This window comes from Tiliqua scincoides, chromosome 11 (assembly GCF_035046505.1).
Source record: "Tiliqua scincoides isolate rTilSci1 chromosome 11, rTilSci1.hap2, whole genome shotgun sequence".
In the NCBI taxonomy this organism is placed as follows: Eukaryota; Metazoa; Chordata; class Lepidosauria; order Squamata; family Scincidae; genus Tiliqua; species Tiliqua scincoides.
Window position 1 is genome coordinate 27,788,655 of NC_089831.1, and position 18,903 is coordinate 27,807,557.

General features: G+C 55.1%; 2 protein-coding genes across 6 annotated transcripts in view; one reads left to right on the forward strand and one right to left on the reverse strand.

Annotated features, from left to right (window-relative positions):
- Positions 1–13,754: 13,754 nt before the first annotated feature.
- Positions 13,755–18,903, reverse strand: part of LOC136662135 (collagen alpha-2(I) chain-like) — a 10,087-nt gene continuing 4,938 nt past the window's right edge. Inside the window, exons 2-3 of the mRNA XM_066639180.1 lie at positions 14,182–15,895; positions 13,755–14,081 (exon numbers count right to left, since the gene is read on the reverse strand). Coding sequence (XP_066495277.1) covers positions 13,755–14,081; positions 14,182–15,895 — 2,041 coding nt within the window. The remainder of the gene's footprint in view (positions 14,082–14,181; positions 15,896–18,903) is intronic.
- Positions 15,153–18,903, forward strand: part of BCL9L (BCL9 like) — a 25,843-nt gene continuing 22,092 nt past the window's right edge. For 3 of the 5 annotated variants that reach the window (XM_066639478.1, XM_066639481.1, XM_066639480.1), the window contains exon 1: positions 15,153–15,384. The gene's annotated coding sequence lies outside the window, so the exon portion shown is untranslated. Of the gene's footprint in view, positions 15,385–16,703; positions 17,156–18,903 lie in introns of those variants that run through there. The other 2 variants (XM_066639479.1, XM_066639483.1) reach the window with 2 other exon arrangements.

An 18,903-nucleotide genomic window follows, 5' to 3' on the forward strand; every position in this document is an offset into this window, starting at 1 on the left:
GGGGGGGGGCGGGCATGGGTGTCGCACCAGCGGGCAAGGGCGCCTGCCGGAATGGGGAGCAGCCCGGGCAGGGCCAGCAACCCAGGTCTACCCACCTGGAGGAGGCAGCTCCACCGGCGGGTAGTTCTGCGCTCCATCTGGGTAGGGGTCCAGCAAACCTCGGCCGGAGAGGCTGGTAGATCTGGACTCCAAGACTGGGCAGGAGCCCAGGTCTACATATCCACCCAGCAAACCTCAGCTATGGAGGCAGAGCCCAGGTCTACCTGCCTGGCTGACCTGGGCTCTGAAGTTAAGGTGGTGCTCATGGCCCTCCCCAAACACAAACACTGGATCCGCCCCTACATAAGAACATCAGAACAGCCCCACTGGATCAGGCCAGAGGCCCATCTAGTCCAGCTTCCTGTATCTCACAGCGGCCCACCAAATGCCCCAGGGAGCACACCAGATAACAAGAGACCTGCAAGGCTTCCTGGGAATTGTAGTTAAGAACATAAGAACAGCCCCACTGGATCAGGCCATAGGCCCCTCTAGTCCAGCTTCCTGTATCTCACAGCGGCCCACCAAATGCCCCAGGGAGCACACCAGATAACAAGAGACCTGCAAGGCCTCCTGGGAATTGTAGTTAAGAACATAAGAACAGCCCCACTGGATCAGGCCATACGCCCCTCTAGTCCAGCTTCCTGTATCTCACAGCGGCCCACCAAATGCCCCAGGGAGCACACCAGATAACAAGAGACCTGCAAGGCCTCCTGGGAATTGTAGTTAAGAACATAAGAACAGCCCCACTGGATCAGGCCATAGGCCCATCTAGTCCAGCTTCCTGTATCTCACAGCGGCCCACCAAATGCCCCAGGAGCACACCAGTTAACAAGAGACCTGCAAGGCTTCCTTGGAATTGTAGTTAAGAACATAAGAACAGCCCCGCTGGATCAGGCCAGAGGCCCATCTAGTCCAGCTTCCTGTATCTCACAGCAGCCCACCAAATGCCCCAGGGAGCACCCCAGATAACAAGAGACCTCATCCTGGTGCCCTCCCTTGCATCTGGCCTTCTGACATAGCCCATTTCTGAAATCAGGAGGTTGCGCATACACATCATGGCTTGTGCCCCGTAATGGATTTTTCCTCCAGAAACTTGTCCAATCCCCTTTTAAAGGCGTCTAGGGTAGACGCCAGCACCACATCCTGTGGCAAGGAGTTCCACAGACCGACCACACGCTGAGTAAAGAAATATTTTCTTTTGTCTGTCCTAACCCGCCCAACGCTCAATTTTAGTGGATGTCCCCTGGTTCTGGTATTATGTGAGAGTGTAAAGAGCATCTCCCTATCCACTCTGTCCATCCCCTGCATAATTTTGTATGTCTCAATCATGTCCCCCCTCAGGCGTCTCTTTTCTAGGCTGAAGAGGCCCAAACACCGCAGCCTTTCCTCATAAGGAAGGTGCCCCAGCCCCGTAATCATCTTAGTCGCTCTCTTTTGCACCTTTTCCATTTCCATTATGTCTTCTTTGAGATGCGGCGACCAGAACTGGACACAATACTCCAGGTGTGGCCTTACCATCGATTTGTACAACGGCATTATAATACTAGCCGTTTTGTTCTCAATACCCTTCCTAATGATCCCAAGCATAGAATTGGCCTTCTTCACTGCCGCCACACATTGGGTTGACACTTTCATCAACCTGTCCACCACCACCCCAAGATCTCTCTCCTGATCTGTCACAGACAGCTCAGAACCCATCAGCCTATATCTAAAGTTTTGATTTTTTGCCCCCATGTGCATGACTTTACATTTACTGACATTGAAGCGCATCTGCCATTTTGCTGCCCATTCTGCCAGTCTGGAGAGATCCTTCTGGAGCTCCTCACAATCACTTCTGGTCTTCACCACTCGGAAAAGTTTGGTGTCGTCTGCAAACTTAGCCACCTCACTGCTCAACCCTGTCTCCAGGTCATTTATGAAGAGGTTGAAAAGCACCGGTCGCAGGACAGATCCTTGGGGCACACCGCTTTTCACCTCTCTCCATTGTGAAAATTGCCCATTGACACCCACTCTCTGCTTCCTGGCCTCCAACCAGTTCTCAATCCACGAGAGGACCTGTCCTCTAATTCCCTGACTGTGGAGTTTTTTCAGTAGTCTTTGGTGAGGGACCGTGTCAAACGCCTTCTGAAAGTCCAGATATATAATGTCCACGGGTTCTCCCGCATCCACATGCCTGTTGACCTTTTCAAAGAATTCTATAAGGTTGGTGAGGCAAGACTTACCCTTACAGAAGCCATGCTGACTCTCCCTCAGCAAGGCCTGTTCGTCTATGTGTTTTGAGATCCTATCTTTGATGAGGCATTCCACCATCTTACCCGGTATGGATGTTAGGCTGACCGGCCTATAGTTTCCCGGGTCCCCCCTCTTTCCCTTTTTGAAAATAGGCGTGACATTTGCTATTCTCCAATCTTCTGGCACCATGGCCGTTTTGAGGGACAAGTTGCATACCTTAGTCAAGAGGTCTGCAACTTCATTCTTCAATTCCTTAATAACTCTTGGGTGGATGCCATCAGGGCCCGGTGACTTATTGATCTTTAGTTTATCAATGAGGTCTGAAACATCTTCTCTTTTAACCTCTATCTGACTTAACTCCTCGGTCAGGAGGGGCCGTTCCGGCAGCGGTATCTGCCTGAGGTCTTCTGCCGTGAAGACAGATGCAAAGAACTCATTTAATTTCTCTGCCATCTCTAAGTCTCCTTTTATCTCCCCTTTCCCTCCCTCACCATCCAGAGGGCCAACCGCTTCTCTGGCGGGTTTCCTGCTTCTAACATATTTGAAGAAGCTTTTATTATTTGAAGAAGCATTTTACCTTAATGTTGCTGGCCATGCGTTCCTCATAGTCTCGCTTGGCCTCCAGTATCACCTTCTTACATTTCTTTTGCCACAGTTTATGTTCCTTTTTATTCTCCTCATTAGGGCAAGACTTCCATTTACAGAAGGAAGCTTCCTTGCCCTTCACAGCCTCTCTAACTTGGCTGGTTAGCCATGCGGGCACCCTCCTGGATTTAGTGGAACCCTTCTTTTGTGGTATACGCCTCTGCTGGGCCTCTATTACTGTTGTTTTAAGCAGCCTCCATGCACTCTGGAGAGATTGGACTCTTTTTACCCTCCCTTTCAACCTCCTTCTAACCAGCCTCCTCATTTGAGGGAAGTCCGCCCGTCGGAAGTCAAGGGTTTTTGTTAGAGATTTGCCTGGTATTCTTCCCCCTGATGTGTTCTTTGCAAATTATTGTTTCAGTGCTTGGCAGATGATGAATGCGTCTTTCAAAAATCCCCAAAAATATTTTCTCTTCACGAAATTTGGGTCTTTACTGTTTCTCCATACTTTAATTTTGCACAGCAGTATAGATACCCAACAAAATTGCCCACCCTGAAAAAATAGTTGCTCAGCCACCTCTAGAATCCCGACTACAGGCTTGTTTTTAAATTAACCATTATTGTAAGCTGCCTTGGGTCCCTGTGGGGAGAAAGGCAGGATATAAATAAAGTTAATAATAAGAATAAGAATAATAAGAATAATGATGATGATGATGATACAGACCTGCATGGGTTGTGTTGCTGTGCTGTGTCCTTGGGGCATCTCCCCATGCCTGGGGGCAGTGCCTGTCATTGTGCTGCTGATGTCTAGGGACTGAGGGGGGGGAGCCTCCCCTACTCTACTCAGTCTGGTGGTTTTTTGCTTGCTGTTGGCACTGGGGCAATTGGATGCCATGAGTGGCTCCTTGGCCCTCCCCTGGATGATGTGAAGTCCAATCACACGGACACCGTGCCAATGGTGGGGCAACATCATGGTGATGACACACCAATGATGTCACGATGCCAATGTGCCACCACTCAGAGGACAACAGGCCATGGATGTGATATTTTTGTGGGCACTGCAGGTGTTATTGGGCAGGGCTGCACCAGCTTCGCTTTGCCAGGATGGGGTCTGCATTGGGCTCTTGTTGCACTGTCAGTGTGGAATTGCCAAGACAGGCGCAGATATGACAGATGTGGCACCCGCATCTGAACAGGGTTAGGCTGAAAGAGAATTGAGAAGGTGCCAGAAATGCCCTCTCTGACAGACTGTTGCCTCGTCTCAGGAATGGGCCCTCTCCAGGGAGGTGGGGGGGAATCATCTTTTGCAAGTTCCATTGTAAGAAGCAGCCAGGATTTCCTACGATACCCCCAGTTCCAGGAATCCCCTGGGCACCTTGTCCCTTGTGCAGGTAGAGGGGGGGTGCCCAGCTCTGCTCCGACCCCCCCCCCCGCATTCTGACAGGCTCTAAACTTCCGGCACTAGACCTGGGCTTAGATCTGGGTCCCTCCCCCTCAATTTCTGAGCCCCTTCAAAGCTGAGCATTCAAACACCTGGCCCAGCCTCTCTCCTTTCCCTCCCTGGAAGAACAAAGTGCTCCTTTCCTTTTGAATTCCCTGTGTGGTAGCAGGAATGGTGGAGCAAGCCAGCTCTGCTCTGAGACACACTCTGCTGCTCCCATGGGCTGGGCTAGGCTAGGCTGGGTTGAGCCAGCGCAGAAAGAACACTGACTTAAGCCATGGAGGCTCTGTTGAAAACTAGAGGTGACTGCTCCAAGCACTTGTCCAATCCCAGCTTGTCCCCTTGTCCAACTGACACAGTTGTCAGTCATGGTGTCCACCAAACGTCAAGCTCTTGCCAGTGGTCAGTGCCTGGTCTTGCTCCACCTTGAGACATATGAGTATGGCTGAGTGTTCCTGAACATGTAGAGAGTGCTTTTCCTTTGTCACTGAGCCCTTGAATGCTTCTCTCTTTAAGAAGGCAGGCCTTGGCCTCTTCCCTGACCAGAAACAGACTTCCCCTGGAGTCCACTTGTGGGCCAGGAGCACAGGAGCAGAGAGCCCATGGATGGTCCCCTGCTCATTAAATTGTCACAGTTCCTGAAGGAGCTTGTGCAGTTCCCCTCACTGGTCATGAGGTATCATGAGCAGACTTAACCCTGGGCAAGGGTAGCATCAAACCTGCCAAACAACCTTTCAAGGGAAGTGTGTGATTGTCTATTTTCTGGCCCCTTAGCATGTGCAGAGAGCCTGCACAGTCCTGCAGATGGCATGTTTGACATGTAACAGAGTCCCAGTTTCTATTCCTGGCTCAGCTTTGGGGGGGGGGTGTCTTTTGGTGCTCAGTCCTTCTCTATGTTTCTGTGAAATGGGGAAAAATACAGGCTTGCTGGGCAGGGAAATTGTGGCGAAAGCAGCGGCGGCAACAATTGTTTGCCAGTTGTATTGTAGTGCCATCGGAAATATCATAGGGGCCAGTGGCCCCTATGCTGGCTCTGGGAGCCAAGTTTAAATCTGACCTACACCATGGATATATGTGAACTAATCAGCAGCTCCCTGTCTGTATGTTGGCAACCTTCAGTCTCAAAAGACTATGGTATCGCGCTCTGAAAGGTGGTTCTGGAACAGCGTCTAGTGTGGCTGAAAAGGCCAATTCGGGAGTGACAGTCCCTTCCACACCGGGAGCAAGTGCAGTCTGTCCCTGGTTTGTCTCCCTGGCTACGGGCCTTCCTTCTTTGCCTCTTTGCCTCAGACTGTTGGCCAAGTGTCTCTTCAAACTGGGAAAGGCCATGCTGCACAGCCTGCCTCCAAGCGGGCCGCTCAGAGGCCAGGGTTTCCCACTTGTTGAGGTCCACTCCTAAGGCCTTCAGATCCCTCTTGCAGATGTCCTTGTATCGCAGCTGTGGTCTACCTGTAGGGCGCTTTCCTTGCACGAGTTCTCCATAGAGGAGATCCTTTGGGATCCGGCCATCATCCATTCTCACAACATGACCGAGCCAACGCAGGCGTCTCTGTTTCAGCAGTGCGTACATGCTAGGGATTCCAGCACATTCCAGGACTATGTTGTTTGGAACTTTGTCCTGTCAGGTGATGCCGAGAATGCGTCGGAGGCAGCGCATGTGGAAAGCGTTCAGTTTCCTCTCCTGTTGTGAGCAAAGAGTCCATGACTCACTGCAGTACAGAAGTGTACTCAGGACGCAAGCTCTGTAGACCTGGATCTTGGTATGTTCCGTCAGCTTCTTGTTGGACCAGACTCTCTGTGAGTCTGGAAAACGTGGTAGCTGCTTTACCGATGCGTTTGTTTAGCTTGGTATCGAGAGAAAGAGTGTCGGAGATCATTGAGCCAAGGTACACAAAGTCATGGACAACCTCCAGTTCATGTGCAGAGATTGTACATAAGAACATAAGAACAGCCCCACTGGATCAGGCCATAGGCCCATCTAGTCCAGCTTCCTGTATCTCACAGCGGCCCACCAAATGCCCCAGGGAGCACACCAGATAACAAGAGACCTCATCCTGGTGCCCTCCCTTGCATCTGGCATTCTGACATAACCCATTTCTAAAATCAGGAGGTTGCGCATACACATCATGGCTTGTACCCCGTAATGGATTTTTCTTCCAGAAACTTGTCCAATCCCCTTTTAAAGGCGTCTAGGGTAGACGCCAGCACCACATCCTGTGGCAAGGAGTTCCACAGACCAACCACACGCTGAGTAAAGAAATATTTTCTTTTGTCTGTCCTAACCCGCCCAACACTCAATTGTAGTGGATGTCCCCTGGTTCTGGTATTATGTGAGAGTGTAAAGAGCATCTCCCTATCCACTCTGTCCATCCCCTGCATAATTTTGTATGTCTCAATCATGTCCCCCCTCAGGCGTCTCTTTTCTAGGCTGAAGAGGCCCAAACACCGCAGCCTTTCCTCATAAGGAAGGTGCCCCAGCCCCGTAATCATCTTAGTCGCTCTCTTTTGCACCTTTTCCATTTCCATTATGTCTTCTTTGAGATGCGGCGACCAGAACTGGACACAATACTGCAGGTGTGGCCTTACCATCGATTTGTACAACGGCATTATAATACTAGCCGTTTTGTTCTCAATACCCTTCCTAATGATCCCAAGCATAGAATTGGCCTTCTTCACTGCCGCCACACATTGGGTTGACACTTTCATCAACCTGTGCACCACCACCCCAAGATCTCTCTCCTGATCTGTCACAGACAGCTCAGAACCCATCAGCCTATATCGAAAGTTTTGATTTTTTGCCCCAATGTGCATGACTTTACACTTACTGACATTGAAGCGCATCTGCCATTTTGCTGCCCATTCTGCCAGTCTGGAGAGATCCTTCTGGAGCTCCTCACAATCACTTCTGGTCTTCACCACTCGGAAAAGTTTGGTGTTGTCTGCAAACTTAGCCACCTCACTGCTCAACCCTGTCTCCAGGTCATTTATGAAGAGGTTGAAAAGCACCGGTCGCAGGACAGATCCTTGGGGCACACCGCTTTTCACCTCTCTCCATTGTGAAAATTGCCCATTGACACCCACTCTCTGCTTCCTGGCCTCCAACCAGTTCTCAATCCACGAGAGGACCTGTCCTCTAATTCCCTGACTGTGGAGTTTTTTCAGTAGTCTTTGGTGAGGGACCGTGTCAAACGCCTTCTGAAAGTCCAGATATATAATGTCCACGGGTTCTCCCGCATCCACATGCCTGTTGACCTTTTCAAAGAATTCTATAAGGTTGGTGAGGCAAGACTTACCCTTACAGAAGCCATGCTGACTCTCCCTCAGCAAGGCCTGTTCGTCTATGTGTTTTGAGATCCTATCTTTGATGAGGCATTCCACCATCTTACCCGGTATGGATGTTAGGCTGACCGGCCTATAGTTTCCCGGGTCCCCCCTCTTTCCCTTTTTGAAAATAGGCGTGACATTTGCTATTCTCCAATCTTCTGGCACCATGGCCGTTTTGAGGGACAAGTTGCATACCTTAGTCAAGAGGTCTGCAACTTCATTCTTCAATTCCTTAATAACTCTTGGGTGGATGCCATCAGGGCCCGGTGACTTATTGATCTTTAGTTTATCAATGAGGTCTGAAACATCTTCTCTTTTAACCTCTATCTGACTTAACTCCTCGGTCAGGAGGGGCCGTTCCGGCAGCGGTATCTGCCTGAGGTCTTCTGCCGTGAAGACAGATGCAAAGAACTCATTTAATTTCTCTGCCATCTCTAAGTCTCCTTTTATCTCCCCTTTCCCTCCCTCACCATCCAGAGGGCCAACCGCTTCTCTGGCGGGTTTCCTGCTTCTAACATATTTGAAGAAGCTTTTATTATTTGAAGAAGCATTTTACCTTAATGTTGCTGGCCATGCGTTCCTCATAGTCTCGCTTGGCCTCCAGTATCACCTTCTTACATTTCTTTTGCCACAGTTTATGTTCCTTTTTATTCTCCTCATTAGGGCAAGACTTCCATTTACAGAAGGAAGCTTCCTTGCCCTTCACAGCCTCTCTAACCTGGCTGGTTAGCCATGCGGGCACCCTCCTGGATTTAGTGGAACCCTTCTTTCTTTGTGGTATACACCTCTGCTGGGCCTCTATTACTGTTGTTTTAAGCAGCCTCCATGCACTCTGGAGAGATTGGACTCTTTTTACCCTCCCTTTCAACCTCCTTCTAATCAGCCTCCTCATTTGGGGGAAGTCTGCCCGTCGGAAGTCAAGGGTTTTTGTTAGAGATTTGCCTGGTATTCTTCCCCCAACGTGCACGTCAAAACGGATCACAGCATGATCACTGTTCCCCAATGGCTCAGTAACATCTCTAACCAGGTCCTGCGTACCGCACAATATTAAATCCATTAAATTGTAATGCAGGGAGGTGAGTCCACATCCTGAACCATGACCTGTGTTTTCTTCAGGCTGATCGTCTGTATTACTGATCAGTTTTCACAGGTTAACAAAAACAGTACAAAAGAATTTGAAGGCATTTAGGCACAGGCAAGTACTAAAGAAATGAAATCCTTCTCCTAGGTGGGACTACTTGTCTACTGGTAATGTTCTTGAGAGCTTGCCCCCCCCCCCCAACATTGCCACTTGTAGAATACCTGTGATGCTGGAGGGAGGAGGGTGCCATTTGCTGGGGTAATGAAAGGAACCAAATAGTTGGGAACAAACTGCACCCCAGATGCCCTTGAACAGGAATAGCCTATCCTCTGGATCCTCTAGACCGGCAAAACAAAGACATGGAAAACTCTCATTCCAGAGTGCATCATCCAATCTGGAGCTACAGGTATAAATGACCTGTCACGGTCCTCCTTGTCCCCAGGTGCACTGGCTCAGGTGGTCCAGCCACAAGAGGGCGCTGCTGGCTCACCTAAGGTGGTCCCTCAGAATCTCACCCTGTGGAATCTCAGTGGCAGGGTAGGAGGCTGGTGGTCTGTAAAGTGGTTGGGCTGCTGCTGCTGCTGGCTCAGTTGTCTTTGTCTATTTGATGTGCTAATGCGGGGCGGGGGTGTTGACATGTTTACAGAGCTCATTGCACCTCTGCTGTGACATACTTGCCTTCCTTTGACACAGTCAGCTTTTGCAGGAGTGACATACCAAAAGTCTGTCAACACCAGGCAAGCCAAGGACTTGCACTTTGGACACCTATTAAAGAAATACTATGAGTTGATTAACAGCATGAGTTTTAGTTGATTACTCAGATACAGTAGTTATATTGGCATTAACTAACTAGCAGTTGTATAGATACAAGCAGGCTTACTTTATTGTTAGATGGTGCTTGGCCTTGTGTCAGAACAGAGGAGGCATCCCCCCTGCATGTGGCAGGAGGAGGCAAGCTGCGACTGAGGGGACCCCAGTTACCCACTGCTGCACACTGGATGCATTGGGCAGTGCCTTCCCTTTAAAGGGCTGCTGTTTCTGCAAGTACTAATACTAAATTTGATTTGTAAAAATGTTAACAGCTGCTTAATTGGGGCAGCTTTGTCCCCCATCAGAGTCCCCCCTCCCAGCCTCCGGAGATCACTCAGCACAAGACAACCACGGAGGGCCAGTGTAAGGCAGCTTGTCAGGGGGCTGAAGGGGGGTTCTCTGCTATTGAGTCCGCACCATTGCCAGGGCTGTCCCATTTGGGGGGATATGCTGAGAATGGAGCGGCGAACCAGCCAAAGATGGTCCCCTGGCCCAAATGCCCTGGCCGGCTGGAGTGGCATTGCCAGGGTCCATATGCATGGCAGTGCTATTGTTGCCACCTTTTCTTTTGGACCTGCACACCTGCTTTTAACAGCAGCTTGACATGGACAAACGTGGCATGTGAAGGTTTTTGTGGCTAGATATAAATGGCAGGAAAAGCGTCACCTACATAATTTCCACCTGCTGAAGTGCTTTTAGAAGCACAAGAGAGGGGCCAAGTGGCCCCTGGTCCCCTTCCATTCTTGCCTTATGTGCCTGAAGCAGGAGGAAGCTCAAGATCATTCACAGCTGCTCAGGTCCCCTCCCTGCAGAGGGAAGGAGGGACTTGCGCTTTGCCATCCCCCCTCCCCTAATACCTCCAGGCCTCTGCAGTTTCTGGAAGAGAGGATCAGTGCAGAGTCAAGGCATCTCTCCCTGCCCTGCTGCACTGCTCACTTACTGCTTGGGAGGCTGTGGTCTGCCATTTCCATGGAAACCATGAGTTGCTAGGCAACTGAAGCATCGTAGGCACCGAGCCCTTGCATCTAATTATCCCATCACAGTGGCTGAGAGGGTCTCGGAGGGAGCAGGGGGATTAAGCCTCCCTCCGCACAGATCCAGAAACAACATCGCTTTAGGCACATTTAAAGGAGCAGCTTGCTGGGGGGGGGGGGCTCATTTTCACACACACCTCAATTGTGGATGCCGGAAGGCTGCACCGGCTTCTATGAAGGGTCTGTCGGTGTCACAGAGCCTGGCTCCTTCTGCTGCAGCAAACGTGCCCTTCGCTGTGCACCTTGCACGCTTGACCTGGAGTTAGGCAGCCAATCTCCAGGAGGAGGAGGAGCTGGAACTCAGGGCCCTGTGAGGCTGGCTGAAGTTCCATGTTGGTGTGGGATGGACAAACTCTCATCCTCATCACTCCCCGTGATTCCCATGCACCACTACTGGAAGCAGGTCACAGGGCTGAGATCACCACTCCCAGCACTGCATGGTCCTGCATGGCACTTCTGCCTTCAGCAGTCCATGGTATTCCACTGGCCATGCAAAGCTCCCTTGACCCCTTTTCTGGGAAAGGGACCTTCTGGGCATTCCCCTGCTTGAAGACTGCTGCTCTTCAGTGGCACCTGGAGCCCTGGGTCTCTGCCGGAGATGCTCCACTGGGATCTCTGGCGCCACTGGTGGGTGGCTTAAGTGGTCCCTTGGAGTGGTGGGCTGGGATAGATGGCAAGCTGGGTTGACAGGCCCTATGCCCACTCACCACCTACACCAGCCTACACTACCTGGCTGCTCCCTCTTACAAACTCTCTTGGCAAGCGAGGGGGGGGGGAGGCAGCCACTGCTGGCCCATCTTGAAGGGGGCCAGGTGTTTGGCTTCTGGAAGGCCCCTCTGTAAGCATCAGGCAGCTGCGGTGGAGGAGGTACATATGCTGGCAACAGCTGGCAGAACCTGGCCCTACTGGGGCAGCTGGATGGGCTTGGGCCTGGCCTGGCCTGATCCCAGAAGCCATTCACACAGAATGTGGACTGAGGAGCCAGGAGACAGCAAGGGGTCTGAGGAGGGCAGGCTGAGGGAGGAAGGAGGTGGCACCCAGGGTGCACTCACTTTCATGGGCCTCAGTGACAGAAGGTGGAAGGAGGTGAGTTCTGATGGAGCACTTCGCCAGAGGCAGCTGACCTACTAGAGGAGGACAGCAGTTTTCTCTGCAGGAAGTTCTGGAGCAGAAACTGGTCAGCCACCTGTGTGTGTGTGTGGGGGGGGGGGGGATCCTTAAGCTCTGGATTCCTCCAGGCAGAGATATGGACCAGCTGGGCCGAAGCCTCCTCCAGCCTTTGGATTCCAGCCCCCAACACACGATGGAGGCTGACTGCAGTGGCCCCCTCAGGTGTGTGTCTGAATCCACTCCAAGCCTCCCAGCAGGTCCTCTGAGCTGGCTCAACAGGCTGGCCTGGGAGTCACCTCCGTCCACTTTTTCATTTGCAGCTTGGCACTATGGGCAGGAGTGGTGCCTGGGAAGTAGAGGCCTGAGCACCGTTGGAGGACCCCCCCCCCCAATACCTTGCCTCACCCTGCAACCATGAGTGGGATTACAGCTCCAAACCGGGCCTCCCTTTCAAGTGTAACACCCAAGCCTAGAGAAGGAGAGACAGGTGCCTTGGAGGCCAACTAATCCACCAGGGCAGCCCTGCTTTGGCAGGCAGTGGCTCCCCAGGGCTCCTGAGAAGAAGGACCTTGCCCAACCCTGCCTGAGGATGGTGGAGAGGGAACCTTGGGGGGGGGGGGGAGCTCCTGCATGCCCAGCAGGTGCCACGCCAGCAAGCTGCAGCTCCTCGTCTGGAGACAAGAAAGTGGTTGGCTCAACACTCCTGGCGGAGGTTCTGCCTGCCGGTTTGAGGACTCCCATTCCTCTTGCACCCACAGGCCCCTCTCTCCTTCCCATTCCTGAACCAGGAAGAATGGCCAATGCCTGCAGGACTTGCACCCACGTCTTGGAATGCGGAGGCCCCCTCCCCTGAGAGTGACACACTCTGGCTCTGAGCCCTCTGCCCCTGCTGCTCTTCCCTTGGGAGACCCCTGGATCTACCAGTGGGGCTGCACTGGAAGAGGGGTCCCTGCAGGGGGCCACTGGCAAGAAGCGGCCGTGGCAGGAGATGCCAGCACAGCGGCAGGGTTGCAGTTGGTGGTTCTCCACTGGCCCTGCCAGACCCTCCACATCCTCCCTGGACCTGATAATCCAATTTACATCCCCCTTTTCTTCCACTGAATCCTCCCGTTGCCATGGGAACAGGTTTCTCACTATTTCAGCCACATCCAAAAGACTCCCTCTCATTTTCCTTCTGCAATGAGGAAGAGGAGTAGGGCAGCAGGGGCCAGCCAGGGAAAGTAGTTGTGCCAGGCAGGCACCTGCACAACCGGGGGGGGGGGGGACCAGGCATCTGCCCCCACTGGTGCCTGGTTTGGTTTTGTGACCGCAGTGGGGCGGGGGGGGGCGAGGCATGTCCTCTCTGCCCTGCGACCAAGGACTGGGGTCCCTGCAGAAGGGCTCAGATTGCTAGAGAAGGTCAGAAGGGGGATCTCTTTCCAGTTTTCCAGCCGTTTCCAGAGGCGAAGGTGAAGCAAGCAGTGACTGGCTGCAAGGGGGGATATGCCCAAAATGACTACATCCCCAACAAGGCAATAAAACAGCTTTTTGCATTTAAAAGGGACCAGTGGGGACTCCATTCACAAGCCTATGCGTGTCTATTCAGAAGTGTAATGGGATTTACTCCCAGACAAGTGTATACAGTGTATCTCAAAGTGTGGGTCAGGACACACTAGGTGGGTCGTGAGCCAATTTCAGGTGGGTCCCCATTCATTTCAATGTTTTGTTTTTAAGATATTAGATTTGAGGGATTAGATTAGGGTCTAATCATGGGATTAGACTGCATTGGGGAAATAGACTGCACTTGGGGACCTGTTACAGACTTGTACTTTGAACAGGCTACTCTGTATATGCTTTTAACAATGATAGTCGATGTGACTTACTCCTGGGTAAGTGTGGGTAGGACTGCAGCCTAGGCTTGTTAAAAATTTTCCTGCCTGAAGATGTCACTTCCAGTCATGACATCACTTCCGGTGGGTCCCGACAGCTTCTCCTTCTAAAAAGTGGGTCCCGGTGCTAACTGTGCTAGAACCACTGTATAGTACCGCAAGCCGCTTCCTCCGCTCTGGTGAGCTTCAGCAGTGCCGCAAAGGAACTCTGTCCAGGCTCAGAAGCACGTTTATTTCCTCCGGTTCTGCCCAGCCCAGCCCAGCCCCGCTCGGTCGCCAGGCGGCGCGCCTTCCAGCAGGTCAGCCGCGCCGTGTGGGAGCACACCGGGAACGCCCCGCCCCTTCGAACCTCCCTGCCGCAGCCCACGGAGCAGGCCCGGAGGCCCCACGCGGGATGCTCCGCGGCTAGCGGGGCACGGAAAGCCGCACAGCTGCAGGCGCCCGCAGCCCGCTCGACTGGCTCTGCTCCGCCGACGCCTCCGGCCCGGCCCGGGAGGGAACGCCCTGTCAGGATAAGAGTCCCTCCCGCGGCCCCCCCCCCGGCTGCTGCGCCCGGCCTGCGAGCAGGAGCAGAGACCAGCCGTGACTTCTCCCTCCCCGGGGCGGGCGGGGCCGCCGGCTGGCCGGACGCCTGGGTCCTCTTCGCCCGTGGCTCACACCGAGGCGGCGCGTAGAATCCCGCGAGGCGCCCGGCCCCGCAGCTTCCTGGAAGCCGGAGGAGACCGCACGGGGGTCCGGCCGCGCCTCTCCGCGAGGCGGGACCCCCGGCAGCGGGACCCGCAGACCAGAGTGGCCCGGCAACCTCGCTGCCCACGCGCGAGCCCCGCTCGGCTCCTCCCTCCAGGCAGCTCCGCTCCGGCGCCGGCGCCAGCGAGGCCCTGCCGGCCTGGGGAACGGGCTGCCCCCATTCGCCAGCCTCGAGTCTGCAACCACGTAGCCTGACCCGACGGGGAGGCCGCGCCCGGCCCTGGGTGACGGGAGCCCCCAGCCTCTCCCCGCCGCGCAGAAGTTCCCTCTGCCCGCCTGGGGCTGCGTCCTGCCGCCTCGTCTCCCGGGCTCGAGAACGGGAGGCTCACGGGGGAGCGCAGCCCAAGACGTGCATTCGCCTCTGGAGCCGGAGCCTTCCGAGCTCGAGGGCGCGCCCGGCACGTGGAGGGGCTGCAACTGTAGCCTCAGCAGCCCCGCTCCGGCGCGGCCGCCCGGCCGGCAGGTGGGACTTCCCTTACGCGTGGCTCGGCTCGGCGGTGGGAGCCGTGCCTGCCCGCCCGCGTGGGAGGAGGGAGCTGCGTCCCAACCAAGGCGCGCCGCCCCCGAACTCCGGAGCCGCCGCGGCCGGCCGGGCTCCTCTTCCGCGGCGGCGGGACGGCGCCGCTGCCGCTCCCCGCGGGCCCAGGCGTCGGGTCCGTCTTCGGGCAGCGCGCAGCTGCACGTGGCCGGGCAGGGACCGAGGCGCAGCCGCCGCCGCCGCCGGGTGCTGCTCCCCGACAGGCCGCTGGGAGGCCGCTCCGAGTGAGGCGAGCGGCGGCTCTTATTCTGACAGGGCGGCGGCGCTGCTCCTGGAGCGGCTCCTGGTCTGGCGGCGGGCGGGCTGCGCGCTCTGCTCCCTCCTCCCCTGCGCGCTCGGGGCGGGCGGGCAGGCGGGCGCTGCCCGGGGCACCGGCGGTTCAGTGCGGGCGAGGCCGGGCCGGGCGCGGCGGGAGCGGAGAGCAGCAGTGCGAGGGCGGCGCGAGGGGCTTCCTCCGCGGCCAGGCCCGGCCAGTGAGAGCGGAAGGCCCCGCCGCCCCGCGCCCGGCCCCGCGCCGCCTCCCCTCCGCCCCCCGGCCATGGGCGAGCTCGGCGGCCTCTCCTGAGCAGCGGCAGGTAAGGCGGTGCGCGGCGGGCATTGTCTGCGGCCGGCGTGGCGGCCGGGCGGGCTGTCAGCGCGGGCGGCGGGGCGTCCCGGCTGGCCACGCGGCGGGCGAGGCCTTCTTCCTGCGGCAGGGCAGGGCAGCGCCTGCCTCGGCCCCGCCGGAGCCCGGCTGCCGGGGTACCCCGCTGGCCGTCGGGGAAGGCGGGCGGCCCTCGCCTGGCCGGATGGGGCCCGGTGGGTCGCGCGTGGGTGCTGGAGCGGCTGCCGGCCCGGGCTGGGGGGCGGCCCTGCTGCGGTGCCAGGCTGGCTCTGCTCGGCTCGCCTGCTTTGCGCGTGTCCTGCCGGATGGAGGGGGAGGAGCAGCGGGCAGGGCCTGTGGGGGCCGCCCCGGGTGCCCAGGTGCTGCGATGGGACCTCGCAGGGAGGGCGCAGTTGGTGGCTTCAGCCTCCAGAGAGTTCCGGGGCCTCTTCCTGGGAAGCGCTCGGTCTTGTGCCGCCCTGCCCTCCCCTCCCGGCGGTGGCCTGCAGGTGCCAGGAGCCTGGGACCAGACGTGAACCGTGGCAAGGCAGGAAGGGCAGCTCCTCCACCTCTGGTCGAGGCCTTTTCGTCTCCCGAAGCCAGTGGGCCGCCTGGAGCCAGCAGTGCCAATGAATGGAAGCCTTTCCTGCCGCAGGCACCACTGTTGACCTGGAGGCCCTAAACTTGGGCGGTGTGAAGAGGTCAGGCAAAGGCAGTTTCTGTGCTGGAGCGTTGGGCATGAGAGGGGGACAAGCAAGGAGCTCCTGGCATGTGGTCAGTGACCACCTGGCCTTGGACGGGCCTTGCTTGCAAGTCCACACGTGTTTCTTGCCTGCCTGCCTGCCTGCCTACACCAGCTGCTCTGCCCACCATCCCACTGATGCGTTTTCCTGGCCTGTTCACTTGTTGGGGGCTTCTGTTCAGTTCCCAAATGCCCCGTCAACAAGATTATGGGTGACTGAGGAGTTTGGCCTGCCTGCTATGGGGGGGGGGTTCTCTTCCACTTTCAGTCCCTGTGTGTTTTGCTCTCAGTTCATCTTAGCTTCAGGATCAAAACTGGGGACAAAGTCAGGTATATTTAGTGAGATCCTAAGCAGGCTTACTGGGAAGCATTGAGTCGCAGAGGGGCTGCTTCCCTGGGCGAGTGTAGGGGGTTGCTGCCTCATGCGTCAGCCATGATCATGGATGCTGCCACTCTTGGACTTCTGGGTGCTGGCAGACAAAATGTTCACTACTTGCAGAGAATCGTCCAGGTGCTTTGGGGTTTTTCCTGCACTCCCTGGGAGATTGTTTGCCTGCTGTGTGCACTAGGTGGCTGCACTTGGGATTCCACTGAGTCGCGGTGCTTCTGCTGCCAGCTGGGAGGAAGGGGTCCCCAGAAGAGGCTGAAGACCCCCCGTGTTGGCTGAGGCTGGCCTGTGTGCCTGAGATATCTGCTTGTTCAGAGGTGTCCGCTAAGCAGCCGCTTGCAACTGAAGAACTGAGCCCTGGAGTCTCTGGCCATGTCCCAAAGGAGGCTGTCTGAGCACCTCAACTTGTGTGGCTCAACAGCTCGGGCAACCCACTGCCCTGGTCCTGCCTTGACAGTGACTGGCCTGTCTACATGCCTGCCTGATAGCAGGGAAGAGGTCTAGTTGATGGCGTCCCTGGAGCCAGGGGACCATGCGGTACCGGCCAGCGAGACATCACATGGCATCTTGGAGCACTCAGAAAGCCTTCTGAGCCTCCTGAGGGCCCTTTAGAAAGTTCTTCCTGTTTGCCAGGTAAGTACGAGCAGAGGCCAGCCTTGGGGGAGCACACACTGCGGTTGTGGCCCTGGGCGTAATGTCACCCAGGATCGCCACTGGTCTGAGTAGGTAGCTTCCGGCTGGCAGGGCTTTGCTCTCCCTCTGAAGGCAAGATAAGAGGTTTTCTGAGGCAGCGCAGGATGGTGGCTGGCTGGGTGCCTTCATCTGCAATTGGAAGGATCAGTGTCTGCTGTGTCCTGCATTTTCCTTCCCTCTTTCCACTGGGGCAGTCGGGGCTGTTCCCATCCCATTTGACTCACCAGTTGCAATGGCCTTTCTAGCCTGGCTGTTAGTTGCTGGTTTCTGGCTCCGCTCTGAGGCCTTCCAGGTGTCCACCATGGGATGCAGGGCCTCCTTGTGTGTGGCCCTTGATTCCAGTCCCTCACTGCCTTGGGCGCACTTTCTCCCCTGCCCAACACTCCTGCAGGATGCCCTATGCCTGTCACTTAGGAGCAGGAGAGCTTTGCTCTTGGTGTGCAGTGTTCCCCGGTGGACCTTGCGCCACCAGGTTGGACTGTGTCTTCTTGCAGTGGTGAGTGCCACTGAGTTTCTTGGGCTTCCCTGCTTCATCTCTCATGGGGGGATTGAGGCTGCAGCCTCTGCCCCAGGCATCTTCCGGTGAGGAGTAGCAAAGGCAGCAACTGTTTGGGTGGGCCCCAAACAAAGGCACAGGGGGGCTGGGCTCCTGCTTCCCCCACTTAGGCAGGACCACTAGTGCTTTTTTTTTTTTTCAACCTTTCAGGCCCACCTGCAGGCTAAACAGGAGGCAGTAGAGAGTTTGGACTGCACTTGCCTTGGCCTTCTGTCTTCCTTCAGGGCATCCTGATACCCTTTGCAGTAGTTTCCCAGGCATTGAATGATCCTGACGTTTATTTACTTTCACATTTTTATACCACCTTCTTCCTCCAAAGAGCTCAGGGCGGTGTATACAGCTGCTCCCCTCCTTTTGTCCTCACAACAACCCTGTGAGGTAGGTGAGGCTGAGTGACTCTCAGAAAGGATATTGACATTGATCGTAACATCTCAAGAAGGATATTGTGGAAATGGAAAAGGTGCAGAAGTGAGCAACCAAAATGCTTACTGGGCTGGGACACCTTCCCTATGAGGAAAGGCTTCAGCATTTGGGGCTCTTCAGTCTTGAAAAAGGGCGCCTGAGGGTGGACATGATTGAGGCATACAAAATTATGCAGGGGATGAATAGAGTGGATAGAGAGATACTCTTTTTCTTCTCACACAACACTAGAACCAGGGAACATCCACTAAAATTGAGTGTTGGGAGAGTTAGGACAGACAAAAGAAAATATTTCTTTTGGCTTGTAATTAGTCTGTGGAACTCCTTGCCACAGGAAGTAGTGATGGCATCTTGCCTAGATGCCTTTAAGATGGAATTGGACAAATTTCTGGAGTAAAAGTCCACCATGAGTTACAAGTCGTGATAGGTATGTGCAGCCTCCTGGTAGTCTGCCTTTGATTGCCAGATGCAGGGGAGGGCACCAGGATACAGGTTGTGTATGTTGTCTTGTGCGCTCCGGGAAGCATTTTGTGGGCCACTGTGAAATACTGGAAGCTGGACTAGATGGGCCTTCAGCCTGATCCAGCCGGGCTCTTCTTATGTTCTTATAACTGACCAAAGGTAACCCAGGAAGCTTCATGGTTGAGGAGGGATTTGAACTCGGATCTTCCAGGTCTAAGTCCATCTTCCAAACCATTGCACCACCCTGACT